Here is a 17,894-nt window from a genome sequence, read left to right as displayed (position 1 = left end):
GGAGAAAATGGAACGCGGTGGGGGAAAGGGCCATGCAGGTGTGCCCCCCGTGTTCCTTCGGAACCCACATCAGCTCCCACGCAGCGCTGACGGGCTCCCGGGCAAAGAAGGGCCCTAAAGCTCCTGGTTTCAATTTGACATCTAAAGAGCGTGAAGTTCCAGAGTTCTCCGTCGCATGCCGGCTTCCCTGCTGGCTCCCACACTGACGCCGGAATCATCAGAGAGGATCCATCCAGGGACAAAAGCCAGTGCCCTGAGTGGTGGAAGGAGATGACCCCAGCCTGAGCAGAATTGGCTCAAAGCATTTGCAGTCTGGGGAGGCTGACATCTGAGCCACCGTCCCCAGGGTGCAGAAGGAAACAGCCGCAGACACGAGTGCCCTCTGCCATCTCCGGTACCCCAGAAATCTTCGCCGGCCCAAGCTGCACACCTCACATTCCTCCTTGCACTGCAGGCCTTGACGTGTGCCTTATGCCTGCCCAGAGCCGGGTCACGATCGTCTTTGTGTCCCCTCCCTACATTGTGCCCTGGATGCAGATGGACTTCAGAAATTACCTGTTAAAGGACTTAGCCAATCAATCAACAAACAAAGCAGATATGGGGGGAAGGGAGAAATAATGTAACTTTTACAAATTGAAAACACAACACAGTCACCTGGGAGGCCCGTGGGGTTAAGTCCCAGCTCCGCCGCGTACAAGCTGGGGGAATGTAGACAAGTCACTTCGTTTCTCTCCAAGTGGCTGCATTTGCAAGACAGGCTAACGACGCTTTTTCTTCCTGAGGACTTGTGACAACCAAATGAGTCAACCCACATAAAGTATGTGGCCTGGTACCCAAAGGGTAATAGGTGCTCAAGAAATAGTAGTGTCCTCCGTGAGTGCTTAACTCTGGGCTGTGGAGGCATCAGCCAGGGAGAGAATCCTGCTTCCGTGGCTGGCTGTAGCTGTCATCCTAAGTGTCACTTGAGTTCTGTGTCTCAGTTTCCTCCTTTGCACCATGGGGCGGTGCACCGTGCCCACCTAGCAGTGTCGCTGCAGAATGAACGAGAGCAGGTGTGGGAGCCACTCGCATCAGTGACAGCAGACAGGGGCATCCACCTGGCCCGGGCTTCGTGTGGCCACGCTGGGGGACATTCAGGCTAGAAATTTTGTAGTCCCTCTGCCCCTCCCGTTTGGTGACACCCGTGTGAATGCCTGCATCCGCCCATGAGTGTCAGTGCGGCCCCACCTCCCCCTACTGCAGACAGGCCCACGTCTGTGTGCTGAGCGGGGACCTGTGCAGTAAGGCATCGCCACAGTCCTGTCACCGGGCACACCCCCGGCTGCCAGCGTCCTCGTCTCTCCTGCCCGGCTCAGCTGCTGCCGGCAGCTCCCCACATCTGCCCTGCTCAGCACGCAGTGAGATGTGGCGTGCGAGGAACACAAAGTGGAAAGTTAATGAAAACAGTCAACTCTGATTTTGAAAGCCCGTACCGCTAGACCTCGCCGCCGCCTCCCTTGTTTTCCTGCGTATGCCTCGCTCTGCTCAGCTCGTGGGCCCGACCCTCCCCTGCCCTGTCCCCTCTCTCCGCGGGCATTGTTTCCTTCCTTCTTCCTCTCCCCGCCCCGCACCCAGTGCCTGTGAGATAGGACTGCTCGCAGCAGCCAGCAAAGTCCTGTCCCTCTGCCACTGTGCCTCCTCTGGGGACGTACCTCAGCTCTGGGGGCACCTGTGCAGAGACCCCACACTTTGGGGATGGTGGGGCAAGGGGAATCAGGTTAGGGGACCCGGGTCAGTACTGGCTGAAGCAGCCTTTAGTTCTGAGGACGGAGTGGACACAGGTGCTGGAGGGTCAGAGTCAAGTTCATCCCAGCTCTGCCACTTCCTTGCTTTGTGACGTTGGTGAGTAGCTCGGCCTGAGCCTCAGCTCCCTTACGCCAAGGAAAGGGAGTACCACAGTGCCTACCTTGAGGTTGCCGTATCAAACATTTGGCAGAATGCTTGGCACGTGGAAACCTCCAGTAAATATTAGCTGCTCTTATTGGTAGTAGCAGTATTAATAGCCGACTTTCGAGATTCCCACCCTCTGCCTGCCTCGACCATCTCAGCCTTGTCACCACAACTGCTTTGAACTGTGCTCTCCTGGCCTTGTTCTTGCTGCAGTAACACATCTCTTTGACTTTGACTTTGGACCCTTACAGACCGCTGAGGCCAAAGAGCCCCTAGTCCAGACTCTACATTGACCCCCAGGTAGCCAGACGCTATGGTCATGTCCTGGTCGTGGCCTGGTCGTGGCCACTTGTCACGGGGTCACTGAGGCCTCAGTAACCAGCGAGGTGCAGGAGACGAGCTGGTGGGGCCCGGCAGCCCTGCTCTGGTTCATCCATTCAGCTGATCAGTATCTAGTGACTCTCATCTTGGAGAAGATTTGACAGTCGTGTCCTTATCAATATCTCCTTGGCCTTAAAGATTCATTCCCCCTGATTCCCACACTAGTTGGGAAGAAAGTGCAGCCCCTGAGCTGTTGAGTTCTTGCCCAGCCTCCAGAGCTAAGGCACCAGCCATGGGTCTAGATGTCAAGGGCTGGCAGAGTGGCCGTCCTTCCCCTCAGAGCTGCCCAGGGCCCCCAGCCAAGCGTGCTCACTGCTCACTGTCCCCATCAGATGCCTGTGCTGCCATTAGATGCAGCCACAGAAAACTAGTCGTGCCTTTATAAATAACAACTGCAGATGTTTTGTGCTAAAACAGTCAATGAGACCACAGAGTGTGCAGTGCCACACGGTGTCAGTTAACCGGGACAGAGTAAATGAGGGGACCTCAAGATGTCCTCCTCCAGGGACCCACCCAAAGATTCCATACCGGCAATGCCACTTGAATAACACAAAAGGAAATATATAAACCACACCTGCTCCCGGTCAGTGACAAGGCAGAAAAGGGGAAATGACAGGGAAGAAAGCGGGTGTGTGTTCACAGTGTCAAGGCCTTTCACAGTCGCGGGAGCTGCGGGATTCCGGACTCCAGTGGACATTCTGGGGGAGGCCTGGCTTTGGGGCTGGGCTCTGAGCTGCGTGCGGGCGCGAGTGGCGCCTCCCCCCACCTCCTGGTGCACAGGCTGGAGCCCTGACAGCCGGCAGATCAGACACGGGTGTCAGGGCTCCGGGGCTGCCCGGCTGCAGACAGTGCAGGAAACACCATCAGGAGGAGCTGGAACCGTGGAGAGGAGCGTGGGTGGGGACCCAGGAGCAGGGCGGCCACCCCGAGTCCCCAGTAGCCTTAGGTCCCAGGGAGAACCAGTTGTGTGGGGTCTCGTATTCTGGAAGGAGTTCATCCCTAGGGAGCGACCACTACATTTCTCTCTTCTGAAGCCGCAACTTCCTCCATTTGCGGCCCTGAAAACCCCACTCAGCATCAGCACAAGGACTGAGGTCTTTGGTCAGAGATTGTAGGAGCTAGACACAGCCTTGTCCGTGAGGGTGTTTATTCCACCGTCTTGGTTTTATAGATGAGGAAATTGAGGGCGAAAGGGCTCACGTTGGAGAAAATAGCCCAGCAATCACCCAAGAAGGGCAACGAGGCCAGTAACCTCCAGAGCAGGTGTTTTTCGATTGGAAACCCTGCCCCGCTGAAACTGTATGCAAAACTGTGTGTGTGTGTGTGTGTGTGTGTGTGTGTGTGTGTGTGTGTCTTCTGTGTCCTGCGTGTTACCCACAAAGTCTAACACAGTGTTGAGAACAAAATAGGTGATTTCACAAAGGATTTTCAGAAAATGCTATGAAAGGAATGCTGTGTGTGGATGTGCGTCTTTCGTGGTGTGTGCTGTGAGGGGGTCATTTCCCTCTCTCTCTGTCTCTGCTTCAGGGTCTCCATCTGCCCTCCTGTTACCCTGCAGGATGGAAGGGAAGCAGTTCTCGTTCACATGAAGGGAAGAAATGGGTCTTACCCTTTGAGGGAGCTCAGGGTCCAGCCAGCCTATGTGCTTTTCAAATGAGCAATACCCATAATAATGCTTCTAATTTATGAAGTACCTGTCATGTGCCAGGCACAGTATAGATTGCTTTTTATAGGTTTTCTCATTTCAAAAAAAAAAAAAACACCTACAAGGTAGGTTTTATTATTATCCCTATTCATACGGGAAATGGAAGCCCAAAGAGACCTAGTCATTTTGCAAAGTCACGTGGTCAGCAGGCGGCAACGTCCAGGTTTGCGGACACTGTCCAGGCAGGTCCCGTGTGTCCCACCCCACACGGCCGCTCTGGGTCAGCTCAAGCCGCCCCTCAGCCTGTCCAGCTCTGCCCGGACTAGATTATGTTTCCACTCCTCATCTTCTTTATCTTTCCCCAAAATGCTTCACAATCACACTGTGCAATCCTATTAGGTGACTCATCTCTTTTTATTACAGAACAAAGACAAAAGTGTTGTTTAATGAGAACATAATACAAAATTAATAGGAAATACTTATAATCCCATAATCATGGGTAACCACTTTCCACATTTTGGTGTATCCATCCAATAATGTCTTTTCTCAATTTTAGCTAAGATTCTACCTGTAATAGCAGAATTCCAAAATAAGAAGGAAAAAACAGGCCAGGCATGGTGGCACATGCCTATAATCCCAACGCTTTGGAAGGCTGAGGGGGGAGAATCACTTGAGGCCAGGGGTTCGAGACCAGCCTGGGCAACAAACACAGTGGGACCCCATCTCTACAAAAAAAAAAAAATTTAAATAGCTAGGCATGGTGATGCACACCTATAGTCCCAGCTACTCAGAGGCTCAACCAGGAAGATTGCTTGAGCCTGGGCGTTGGAGGTTGCAGTGGGTTGTGATCACGCCACTGCATTCCAGCCTGAATGACAGAGCAAGACCCTATCTCACCGCAAACAAGCAAACAAAACAACCCCCGACACATCCACCACCACCACCACCCACCTGCCATTTGTCTGGCTTCAAGGGCGGGAAGTGGAGGACGCAGGCCACGCCGTGGGCCAGACTGAAGTGTGTGGCAGCCCCCTTCCTCCTGGCACCACCACCTGGCCCCCAGCCTCTCCCAGCCCGGCAGGGCTCGTGCTGATGCCCAGTGTCCGAGGAGGGCACTCAGCACCTAGACAGGAGCCCCAGGGACGCTTGTCCCAGTGCGTCTGCATCCGATCCACTCCGATCCCTTCAGCTTTCACCTTGGACTCTCCCCTGGACTCTGGAAGAGACTTCCCCATCTTGCCCCTCTGCTGCCCTCTCGAGCTCACCTCCCCAGCCAGCCCTGCCTGCTCTGCCAGAAACACTCACCCCGTTCACTGCAGCCGCTTCAAGGAAGCACGAGCTCCGGGCTCTCCTGGAGGTGCTGGAGGAGCAGCGGGGCCTGTCCTCAGGGTGCTCATGGTCTGGTGAGGGCCATACGCTGAAATGCGTATGCAGTCGGGAGGTGACTTTGAGCTGCAAGCTGAGGATGAAAAGGGGCCAGGCATGGCAAGAGCAGAAAGGAAAGGTTCTGGGCAGAGGGAACAGCCAACCACAGGCCCGGAAGCAGGAGGGAGCTTGTCCTACTCCAGGATGAGAAGAGTCGGTGTTGCTGAGTGCAGAGGGGCGGGAGGGGGGTGGTGGGGGTGAGGCTGGGGAACTGGTCGGGGCAAGTAATGACGTGGGCGTTATAAATACGGTAGGAAGCCGTCGCGGGGATTTTCAGAGATGAGGCGTGATCCGATTTACATTTGGTAAAAACCACGTTTGTGGCGGTGGGGGCAGGGCAAGCTTGGAAGCGGAGGCCCAGTGGGGAGGGTGTTGCATGTCCCTGGAAGGAGGAAAACTGGCTGGGAACAGGGTGGTGGCCATGGAGTCAGAGAGAAGGGACAAATTCTGGCCATATTTTGGAGGCAGAGCAGATGTTGTTAAGAGAGCAGGATGGGGGTTGGTGGGTCGGCAAGGGACAGGTGGGGTCCATATTCTGCTCCGTCTCCACCTGGAATGCGGCCCACATGGGGTGCCCGCGGGCGTCGTCCTTGGGTCCTACGCGAGCCCCCCTTGTCCTGGAAGCCTCCCTGCTCTCCACTCCCGCCCATCACCTTTGCCTCCTCGTGTCACCTGCAGGGCCTAGACACGAGCAGGGCTTTACGCTTTCAGGAGGGCACTGGCCCCGGCAGCTCGGGTGGGGATGGGGGCAGCCGGCCCGGGCGCAGCACCAGGCCCCGTGCCTGGCAGGGAGCCGGAAGGGCTCGCTGCGTGGCCAGCAGACGTGGCCCCCGTAAGGGACAGGGCCTGGGTCTGCCCGCGTCCCTGCAGGCGCAAGTGAGCGCTCTCCGTGTGTCAGGCGGCCTGGCCTCTGTGGGGACAGGCACTCGGCTCCAAGAAGCTCAGAATCGGAGTCGGAGGGAAACCACCCTCAGACGTGACCCAGAAAAGCGCCCTCAGCCACCGTCACGTAGAAACCCGTCCCTGGAGGCCGCTGAGGACCCAGCCAGCCCAGCGGGCACCGGGCAACCCCCACGTGACACAGGACGAACACACGGTGAGAAGGTGTCTCCGGGGCTGGGGAAGCTCATTCTGAACAGAACGTGAGGGTGAGGCCGGGTGACACAACCGGGCAGCCTCTCCCAGCACCGATGACCCCCGGAAAACACTGGAAATGACGTTTTCTGCAGTGGGAAAAAGTGCCTCCTGGGGGCCAGACAGGGGCGGATGTGGTCAGAGAGGAAGGGGCGGAGGTGAGGGTGGGAGGGAGCATTTACAGCTTCTCCCAGGCTGACATAAGCAGTGCAGAATAAGGAAAATCCTAATTTTAAAACTTACTCTGTAATCATGGTGCAGACCATCTGAGAGTCGGATGCCTGCCAGAGCCAGGGCTGGGAACTGGTGTCTGGGGGCCGAGTGGCTGCCCAGGTGACGTGGGGCCTGGCTTAGCCGCCCTCCCGCCCCCACCTCCCCGCCCATCCCTGAGCCCACCCCCCCACCCCCACCTCCGCTCTCCTCCCCTCCCACCTGGCACCGTTACTGCCACCTCCTCCGTGGAGGGCTTGGGAGGAGGGAAAGGCGCCGTGAAGCCAGAAGTGACACTGAGCATGAGACTCACATGAACCGGGCACATGGCTCTTCTTGGCAGCACATAGGAAACGCCTGAATTCTCAAGAGCGCGGGGTTCTCTTCAGTTACTTTCCCTGTAACTAAATAGTGACTCCTTAGGTTTGAGCCACGCAGATGACGGGAGAAGGTGGGAGCCTCTTTTTCCGCTTTAAGAGCAGTAAAGTTAGCTCAGCGTCAGCATTCCTGTAAAGAGCAGGCTCAGCGAGGCAGTTAGATCACAGGGCCTGGCATTCAGGAAGCCACCAGTGAGCTATGAGCAGGGTGACATTAGCAGAACTAAAACTGCCACCTGCAGCTGGGTCCTGGAGGTCCCCTAGTGTGCCCGCATTAACCCTCTAGGTGATGGATTTGGGAGAGGCGGGGTGGGGAGCCTGAGGGTAACCTGGGTAGCCAGGGAGAGGGCTTTGGGGGAAGGAGACGGGCTGCTAGCAGTTGTTCCAGAAATGTTTCAAGATTTTAACAACTGGTACGGTCATAGCAGTGTGTGCGGATCGGCTGATATCCTCAATGACTATTATTACTATTATTATTTTTCAGAACTTTTGGACTTTTAATTTAGTGCCAGGGAGGCATCATGAGAAAGCATGTGATTTCGAATCTGATTTTGGGTTCACAACTCAGTAGCTACAAGACCTTGAGCAAGTTCCTTACCGTGTGATGGAAAGTCGAGTGATACCCGCCTCATGTAACTGATGCACAAAGTGGAGGATTGTTGAGAGTGCTTTGTAAATATTAAGACTAAACAGGGCCGGGCGCGGTGGCTCACGCCCGTAATCCTAGCCCTCTGGGAGGCCGAGGCGGGTGGATCGCTCGAGGTCAGGAGTTCGAGACCAGCCTGAGCGAGACCCCATCTCTACTAAAAATAGAAGTAAATTATCTGGACAACTGAAAATATATGTAGAAAAAATTAGCCGGGCATGGTGGCGCATGCCTGTAGTCCCAGCTACTTGGGAGGCTGAGGCAGTAGGATCGCTTAAGCCCAGGAGTTTGAGGTTGCTGTGAGCTAGGCTGACACCACGGCACTCACTCTAGCCTGGGCAACAAAGTGAGACTCTGTCTCAGAAAAAAAAAAAAAAAAAAAAAAAGGCTAAACAGGTGTGGGAAAAACACACGAAACAAAAGAAAAAAATTCTGGGTTGGAACTGTCCAGGGTTCCAGAGCTGTGCATCCCAATCTCCCAGCTCTGCCCATCCTTACCATAGGTAGGCTCCAGGATAAGAGTACAAAGGCCTGACTATCATATTTCTAAATACTTAAAAATTATACGTCAAACTAAAAGAGCACTGAATCAAATAAGTTCTATCTTCCTACTGGACAAATATACCTTTATAGCAACCTGAACGCTATGTTCAAATTTAGAATAACTTGGATGCCTGGAAGTTTTATGCCAGAATGCAGCAGCTAGGAGCAGCAGAACCTCGGCCCCGGCCCCACCCATTCTCTTCCTACCCTTGGCTCTGCACCAGGTTGAGAGATATGTCCCATCGTGCAAATGCATGTGGATGCTGACACGCTGGCCCAAACTCCATGCATACCATGGCCCCAAAAGTGTACACAGAGTGGAGTGAGCTGTCCTTGGGAAGACATACAAGGAAAAAGACCTGCGTAGACCCTGGAGACATGTTTAGGGCCATTTGGGCTGGGAATACTGAGATCCCACGTACCCAGAGGATGGTCTGGAAGGACGGGCACATCCTCTCAGCCCCTCAGACTCCTTGCCCAACGTGGTAGGGCATGGCCAGAAGATACCAGACTGAGTCCCGTTAAAGTGTAAGGCCAGGCCAGGGCTCCTCTCACCTGGGTCTAGGGGCAGGACCATCCCAGATCTCAAAGCCTGCCCTGGACGCTCTCTGGGCTTGGAACCGTCAGTCCTCCATGTGCACTTTCCCTGACTCCCATCCCACACTGCACCAGGGGACATTAGTATCAGTAGAGTCCTTGCACACCTGCCAGCTCCCTGCCTCCAAGAATGCTGCTGCCAGCCCTGCTCCAGCGACTGCAGGGCTTCAGGGGGATCCCAGTATTGGGGTGGGGAGGGGGCTCTTCTCAGAGAGGTTGCTGCGCCCCTAATGGGCACTGGGAGAGCTGGCTGGGTCTGGGTGGAGCCTCAGCCGTAACCCAGGGACTGCTTATTTGAATGAAATGCTTAAAGTGAGCTTGTTTGATTAGGATTTGCCTCTTTCTTCTAAAAACGGGATGCAGAAAGCATGAAGGTTGCAATAATCGATGTTTTCATTATTAGGCCCATTGGCGAGTCCATTAGCTGTGAGCTTTGGGTCAATGGTTGATTGTCTAAAACGAAAACACTGTGTTTATCACGGTGAGGAGAAGGTTGTAGGAGAAGGAAGGAAATGAGATAATAACTAATATTGACATAGTGTGTTATAGTTTACACAGCATTTGCTCATACCTCATCACTTCATTTGATCCCTGTAATAGCTCTGAGATGTAGGGAGGCCTGGAGTTATTTTTCTTCCCAATTTGCAAATAAGGAATCTGCAGCCGGTAGGATGACTTGCATGAGGTCAGGCAGCTCTTAACTTGGCATCGACACCCATGTCTCCTCGAGGCAGTTTTCGTGCTTCTCTGTTCACCACACCAAAGACTTCAAGGCAAGAGGGATGCGATTAAGACCTCAAAGGAGCTTTTCCCACAAGCATGGTGCAGTAGGAAAGGCAGGCGGAGATCAGAGAGCCCTGGCTTTGAATCCTAGCACTGCCGATTTACTCCGAGATGCTTTTCCTTGTGTGTGACAGAGTATAGTGATCCCTGCCTCGTGGGGCCACTGTCAAGTGCTCACATGTGGAAGGGTTCAATGGCTGTTAGTATCCTTCTTCCCCTAACCCTGCCCCCACTGGTGTTACTTACTAATACCTAAACTTAAATGTCACTTTGTGCCACACACTTTGCTAAGTACTACCCATTCGTTCTCTCATTTGATTCTCACATCACGTATGTCAAGTAAGTACTGTTATTGGGCCGATTTTATAGAAGGGGAAACTGGTAGGGAAAGAACCCATCACCTGTCTGAGTTCACCCAGCTAGTGAGGGGTGGCACTAGGCTTGCAGGCTTTGGCACCTGGCCACAGAAATCCTGCTCAACCAGCTCTTTCCTCCATCTCAGGCTGCCCGTCGTGGCCCAGCTTCTTAAAGAAAGGACCTGAACTCTCAATGTTTTCTTGGGCTTGTTCAGTCCCTCCGTAACCCCTTACAGAACAGCCTCCACTAGCATGTCTTTCCTGCCGTCTTGATAACTAACAAAAGGCTTTTCCTTAACCCTGCTCTCTTTGATTTCTGTGGCTTTTGACAACGCTGACTCCCCGAAATCTTCCTGACTTTGGAAACTAGTTCTCCCCCTTCACTGGCTATTCCTTTGCTTTTCAGACTCCTCTTTCTGGCCATCTAAACAGGTCTCCGAAGATCTCTCTGTCATCCCTAAAGATCTCGCCCATCACCATCATATTAAATGATCCTCTGCATGCAGATGGTGGCCAAATTTACATTCCTCGCCCTTCCTTCTGAGCTAGACCCAGCTTTGCAGCTACGTCACAGACACTGGTTCACCTATCCAGTCAACTCCGCAAAAGCAGCAGCCTCCAAATTGACATTCTGAAATTCATGGTCTTTCACTTCAGATCAATTTGATATTATACTTATTTATTCAACAAATAATTTCAAGCCCCTTCTGTTTGCCTGACACTGTTCTAGGTACTGAAGATTTAGCAGTGAATAAAATACATGAAATCTCTGCCTTCTTAGCAGTTGAGTAGAATGAAGAGAGACAGTTAGCAAAGTGAGTAAGTGATATAGCATATTAGAAGGTGCTGTGGAGAAAAAAATAAAGCAGAGGTGGAGGGTGGGAGTGCTGGGGCAGGAGATTGGAATTTTAAATTTGATTATCAGGAAAGGTTGCACTGAAAACATAGTGTTTGAGGCAGGAAAGAAGGAGGCAAGCCTTTCAAATATTCAAGGGAAGAGTGCTCCAGGTAAAATGAATAGTGAGTGCAAAGGTCCTGGGGTGGCAGTTTACTTGGCATGATGGTCCATAAACAGCACATTGGCCAGAATAGGAAGACAGACAGGAAAGGAAATCACATCAGAGGGGAAATGAGGAACCAGATCATGTAGGGCAACCTAAGCCATTTTTTAAAAAGCTGAGCTTTTCCTGCCTGGGTTAGGAGACATGGAAATGTTTTGAGCAGGTGACACAATTTTACAAATGTTTAACAAGATCACGGGGGCTGCCATGTTGAAAATAGACTGAGCAGCAGAGTGCAAGTATTATTAGCTAGGAGACCAGTTAGGAGGCTCTTGCAGTAATCCAAGGGTGACAACTCTAGCTTGGACCAGGGTCGTGGTGATGGAGGTGGTGGGAAAGAGTTGAATTCTAGATATATTTTGGTGGCGTCAACAGGATTTGCTGATAATCAGTATGTGCAATGTGAGAGATTGGTCAAGAGTGACTGTGGAGTTTTTGGCAAGTGGGCAGGTGTATGTGGATCTGGAGCTCAAGGGAGCAATCCAGGCTAGAGATATAAATTTGGAAGTTGTCAGAGTGCAGATGGTACTGAGCATCATGAGACCAGATGATATCACCAAGGAAATGCAAATAGTTAGAAAAGAGAAGAAGGACCAAAAACTGAGAGCTCTGAGGCCCTCCAGTATTAAAAGGTTGAGAGGCAGACCCAGCAAAGGATACTGAGAAAGAAATACTGACACACAAGGAGAAATGCGGGTAGTGAGCGTGCACCGTGCGCCAGACACCATGTTCTGGGCCAGAGATACAAAGACAAACGGGACTCCACCCTCACTCTTTAGAGGAGGAATCAGGGGCTTCCACCCTGAAATACCACTGTGGGCTGGTCCAGGGATGGGTGGAGAATGCCAACGACAGTGAGTCCACAGCCTTGTTACGTCTGTGAATGATTCTGAACACACACACACACACACACACACACACACACACACACACACACAAAGTCAACCATGCTTGGCTCTTCCCAGCGACTGTTTCACTTTATCTCTTCTTTTGTATCTAATAGGCAATTAGTTACCAAACCTCAGAGGATCTATTATAGTATCTCTTACATGTGGTGCATCTTGTTCATTCCCTCAGCCACCAGCCTAGTTGATGGTCTCAGTAAAGATCACCTCGAGTGTCGCAAATGGTCCTAAACATGCTCATTCCCTCCCCTTAGCCCTCAAATTCTGTTTTTTGCGCCACTCTTCTGCCTGGAAATTGACTCTCCTGAGCGAAAGTCCCACCACCTCTAGGATGAAGCCCCCAGGGCCTAAGCCCGTTATTAAAGGCACTCCACAAGCTGGCACTGCCCTGCCCACCCAGCTGTGCCTCCACTCTTCCAACACCTGCCCTCCCTCCCGGGTATTCTCTTCTCTGTTTCCTGGACACTCCATGTTCATGCTTGGAGTCGCACTTCGACCCATGGTGAAACCTCCTGCCTGGCAAAGCCTGTCTTTATTCCCAACAGTTCATATCCCATTTACTCCACAAAGCCTTCCCCTGCTATAGCCTGCATGGATGTCCATGTCTCTGAATTTCTGTATCACTTGAGGTCTGTGTCATTCATTTTTGTATTTACATATATGATGGCATGAATCATCACTAAAATACATACATATTTGACTAATTGATTCAGTTTTATTCGTGTGGCTTACCCCTCCTTTTAAGGATAAATAACTTTCAGTGCAAGGCATGGTGCTATTCTAATAATAGATTCTAAATGAATAGTAGATGTTAGTTTTTCTTTAAAAGTGAGTGAATATATAAACTGTAAAACTGCAATAAAACACTTGGTTGTAAACAAGTTCTACCAAGCTCCAGGTATATAGGCATGAAAATGACTCGAGTAAAATATTCATTCCTTCAATGAAGGCTTATTAAGTTCTTTGTGTCAGCAATGTGCTAGACACTAATGATTTAAAAATAAGTCACAATCCTAAAACTCAAGGAAATCGTAATCTAGTGGGAAGGTCAGACACATAAATGTGTAGTTACAATATAATCTGGCCCAGTAGATCTGCGTACATCCATGGGTGCGTGGAAGAAAAAGCTTCCTGGAGGAGGTGATACACATGCAGAGTCTCAGAGGATGAGTAGTTAGGTACAGTGACACTTGAGTAGGAGGAAGAGCAGTGTGGGCAGAGGGCACAGCGTGAGCAAAGGGGCAGAGGTGAGAAACAGCGTAGTGTGTGTGGATGGGGAGGCCAGATCATGGAAAGCCTTGTATGTCCTGTTAAGGAACTTGAATTTTACCCTGTGGTGATGCCAGTGAGGTCCATGCATTAATATAAAAGCCTTGGAAGGGTTTATGTATAGAAAGAGCTTGATCAGATTTGTATGTTTGAACACTTATGCAATCTGAAAGATGGATTTGAGAGGGACCAGAGTTGGCTGCAGAGAGACCAGCTGTAGACCATTACAGCAGACCAAGAGTGATGTAAGAGATGTTGAGGGCTGGGATTAAGTTAGGGTGGAGAGAGCTGGATGGAGAAAAGAAGATGAATTCAAGCGTCACCATGGGGCAAGATGCACAGTGGTGCAGTAGCTGCGGCATCCGGCTGGTGGGATAGGAAGAGCCAAAGATGGCCCTCACTTCTGGCCCGGAAGATCAGGCGAGCGGTGGGACACCCCCGGAGCAGAGGCAGGGGAAGAAGGCCTGGCTTATGGTGGAGATGAGGAGTTCATTCTGGGCCGTGTGGAACTTGAATTACCTCCAGCACCTCATTCAAAGTCGTCCCCTTAAATGGTCATTATGTTACTCAAATGGTGCTGTCATTCTTGGAACTTTTCAGGGACTTCTCAGAAAACCATTATCAAAGCCATTTTATCAGTTACATAAACTAGTCATGCCTTTTATAGGCATTACTCTCTTTTTGGGAAAAAAAAGAAGGGAGGGACCGAGGGAGAGCAGGCCACTGCCTTGGGATGTGCATTAGTGTCTATTTTTCATAAAATAAATAAAATAAAAATTTTATCCTTTTAGAATAGAAAGTCACTCTGTATTCTGTTTTAGTCATCTCTATGACGAGACTTAAGTCATTATGAATTTTGGCTATTTCCAAAGTCAGACCACCCCTAATTGTGTCATCCTGGGGTCCCAAGGCTGTGGAGGAGAACATGCCCCAGACCTGAGGGGTTTCCGCAGGAGCGGTCAGGGAGGTGACAGCAGTGTGGCTAGAACTAATGTGTGGCCTCCCAACCTCACTATGCCCAGTGACTACATGTGGCCAGATGTCCTTGTTCTGATGTGATGATTAAGAAGCCTGTTGTATTTCTCTGTTCCCAAGAACTCTCCAAGAAAAGGGTCTCTTTCTTCTCTCCTGAGACAGGCCCGAGAGTTTACCTTCTTTGTATTATCTCCGTTTTGCAGAAAACCTGGAACCAAACTAAGTTTTATGGTTTGTCTTATGGGATTGGCCTGTAGACCTTGGGCCCGAAGTCTGCTCACGTGGCTCTGGGCAGGAAGATGGGGGCAAAAATAAGAGCTGTAAAGGTCTCTGTAGGCAAAGTCACCAAATTGACCGGCAAGATAGCCAGTCCTGAAATAGACAGTGTTGTAACAGAATACACAACACATAGGCTCAAAGCCAGATTCCCCAGGCAATATGCTGTACTTAGGATGGGAGAGCAAGTATAATCTGTCACTGCTATGTTCTCCCATCCCACAGAGGCACCCAAAGGCCAGTAAGAACTGGTCACAGCCAAAATGAAAAACAGCATCCAGGCAACACGGAAACTGTGTATGGTGTCTCAATACTTGTCTCAGCCCTTTGGCTGGGGGCACAAAACTGACGCTAGTATGGCCATTTCAGGAACCCAATGAGCACATTGGGTCTCCACCCAACCTCTGACCCTTACGTGATTATGACCCACTCACACAATGCCTATTCCCTCTTGTACAGTAAGAAATGTCTATAGAATTACCTGGGGGCTACTACCCCAGCTACAGTAGCGTATATAGCAAAATGAGCTCTGACTTTCTGCGTTAGATCGATTCCTGATTGGTGTCTGCCAACCATGATAGACCACAGTTTTCCCAATAGTGGTCAAGGACATGGAGACAGGAGAAAAGGCCACTGCACCTGTGGGCTCACCTCCTCCGCAGGCAGCCAGGCCCTGCCTTCCCTTCAGGCTGGAGCTCACTGGCATCGCAACTGCTGTGGGGGTGGGGGCAGCAGAAGGCAGATAGGTCCCAGGTCTGTGTGACAATTAGGGATGCGGAGATGGATTGAGCATCAACTTGACAATGCAGCTGACTTTTAGCCCACTCGTCTAAAGCCCGGCAGGATCTTCTGTCACTTCACAGAAGGAAGAACTTTATATCAAACAAGGCCACCACCTCTTAGCTGATGAATGAAGCAGTCTCATTGCTTTCTTTAATTATTAAATTCTAATGCATTATTACCAAGCATCATCCCTGGCCCCAGGAGTAGAGGCATGGAGAATGGCATAGCCAGGCTCTGCTGATTGAACTCCTGCCCTTATCCGGTCCAGCACCCCATGGCTGCCATGGGAGCTGCTAGCTCACTGGACAGCCTGAGTCCCCTCCACTCTGGCTTCCTCAGGCCCCGTGCAGGGGCACTTCAGGAGGCAGTATGATATATGGTCAAAAGCACGGGCTTTGGAGTCAGACAACTCCCAACTCCACCCCTTGTCATCTGTAGGACCCTTGGCATGTACCTCAACATCTTTCAGCCTCCATCTCCTCATGTGTAAAATGAAAATGATAATTCATTTGTCTTGTGGAATATTTTGAACATTAACTGAGATAAGGCAGGGTACTGAGGGCGGCGTTTGGAATAGAGTAAGCACTCACGAAGTATCGGCGATGAGGATGGTGATGATGATGATGATGATTGGCAACAGTCTATGGCAGGGGGCAAAGACATGGGTTCCTCCTGCACAAGTTCGGAGGCAGCCAGGAAGAGTAGGCAGGTACCAGAATGGCAAGTTTGCCAAACTTAGTGATGAGGCTCCAGGCTGGACAAGGAGGCGATGGGAGAGCAGAGTTGGAGACTGTGTGTGCCAGCCTGTAGTCCAGCTTTCACATCCAGGCGGCTTGCAGCAGCTGACCATTATCTGCTTGTGTTGTCATGCTCTATGTCTGTGTTTTCTAAGCACAAGATTCACTGATGGCTAGGATTTAAGCAACCCTCTTTGTTAGTAGAAATTCTACTACTGTGATTTCTGAAGAAGTTAGTATAACCTTTTCTTCCTTCCAAGTACATCAAATTTCAACCACCATCTCTTCCTAAGAAACAAATCTTGCACTCATACTTCCCGAAAAAGTGGTTCTTGCAGTGGAATGCCTCTAAATGTCTGATTACTGTCATCCCAACTAATTGATGTCTCTTTGTGGTCTCACAATTGCCTCTTTGAGTTTCCTGCTCTCAACTGGGTCAGCCATGGTTTTATTTAACTTGTCTTAGTATCGCTTTGTTGTTTTTGGTTTGTTCTCACTGAATCCTGAAACAGCACGGCGTAGAACTTTTTGACCTGCATTCCCCCTGTGAACGCCCCGTTTTTCCCAAGTTGACTATGTTAGCGAGTGGTGGGCACCTCTCCAGCCTTTGAAAAATTCATTCAGCCTCTTCTTTTCTTGTGCATCTCTTCTGCTTTGCCAGGTCAAGCTGGGAACTGCCTGACTTGAGGGAAGGGAGAGTAAAAGCCATCAGTGACTCAGACGGGGTGAGCTACCCTTGGTACGGGAACACAACAGAAACTGTGACCCTGGTTGGCCCGACCAACAAGATCTCCAGGTTCTCCGTCAGCATGAATGACAACTTCTACCCCAGTGTGACGTGGGCGGTGCCTGTGAGTGACAACAACATGCCGCTGCTCACGAGAATCAAGAGGGACCAAAGTTTCACGACCTGGCTGGTGGCCATGAATACCACCACCAAGGAGAAGATTATTCTGCAGACCATCAAGTGGAGGATGAGGGTGGACATTGAGGTGGACCCTCTTCAGCTACTGGGGCAGCGGGCCCGGCTGGTGGGCAGGACTCAGCAGGAGCAGCCCCGGATCCTGAGCCGGATGGAGCCCATCCCCCCGAATGCACTGGTGAAGCCCAATGCCAATGATGCCCAGGTCCTCATGTGGAGGCCCAAGCGAGGGCCACCCCTGGTTGTGATCCCGCCTAAGTAGAAGCAGACTGGCCTGACCGTGTGGAGCACGTGCCCCTGAGACACGCAGGGAGGGTGCCAGGGGGGCTGGGAGCCAAACTGAGTTTCTGAGCCAAAGCAGACCTCCTGGTTTGCCAGCCTTTGCAGCCACTTGTGAAGAGAAGGGCTGCTCCTTGGGCGGTAGAACCACGATCCTTAGGAAAAGTTTCTTCCTCTTAGGAATAAAGAAATCACTGATTTGACAGACTTGCTGTGATTACCATGCAAGTAGCCATATTTTGGAGCTGACCAGGATGATTCTTTTATCTGAACTACTGACCATTTCTTTCCTGTGAGATGCAGGGGATGGAAACAAAATTAAACAGTGCCTGTGGCAAATGCTGCTTCCCAACTGATTAGAAGAGGGAGTGAAAACATCCACACCAGGTGTTTGTGAGACAGACGGTCCTGCCGTCTGACAGGAGGCTGCTGGGGAAATGGGTGGAGTGAAAGTCAGATGGTGAAAGAATGGGTGATGGGGAGAGGAAAGAATAAGTTGTTATTACAAAGTAATACCTGTGCGTTTATTAATTGATCATCAGATCTTCAGCAAACTCCCTGGAATGAACAGAACACTCAGAAAACTGGAGAAATGATATTGGCTCCATTCTGAAGGGGGAAAGCCTCCTCGGAACTGTCCGTGGTGCTGATGTGAACTAGC

The 17,894-nt window shown here is 51.1% G+C and overlaps 1 protein-coding gene across 1 annotated transcript in view; it reads left to right on the top strand.

Annotated features, from left to right (window-relative positions):
- The window catches only part of FAM78B (family with sequence similarity 78 member B), an 82,700-nt gene extending 65,264 nt beyond the window's left edge, over window positions 1-17,436 (top strand). Inside the window, exon 2 of the mRNA XM_045546608.1 lies at window positions 16,694-17,436. Within this exon, the coding sequence (XP_045402564.1) occupies window positions 16,694-17,216 (523 nt within the window). The 3' untranslated portion in view covers window positions 17,217-17,436. The remainder of the gene's footprint in view (window positions 1-16,693) is intronic.
- The last annotated feature ends 458 nt before the right edge of the window (window positions 17,437-17,894 follow it).

This window comes from Lemur catta, chromosome 3 (assembly GCF_020740605.2).
Source record: "Lemur catta isolate mLemCat1 chromosome 3, mLemCat1.pri, whole genome shotgun sequence".
In the NCBI taxonomy this organism is placed as follows: domain Eukaryota; kingdom Metazoa; phylum Chordata; class Mammalia; order Primates; family Lemuridae; genus Lemur; species Lemur catta.
Note: the sequence above shows the minus strand (reverse complement) of the source record. Positions and strands in the feature narration are given on the sequence as shown.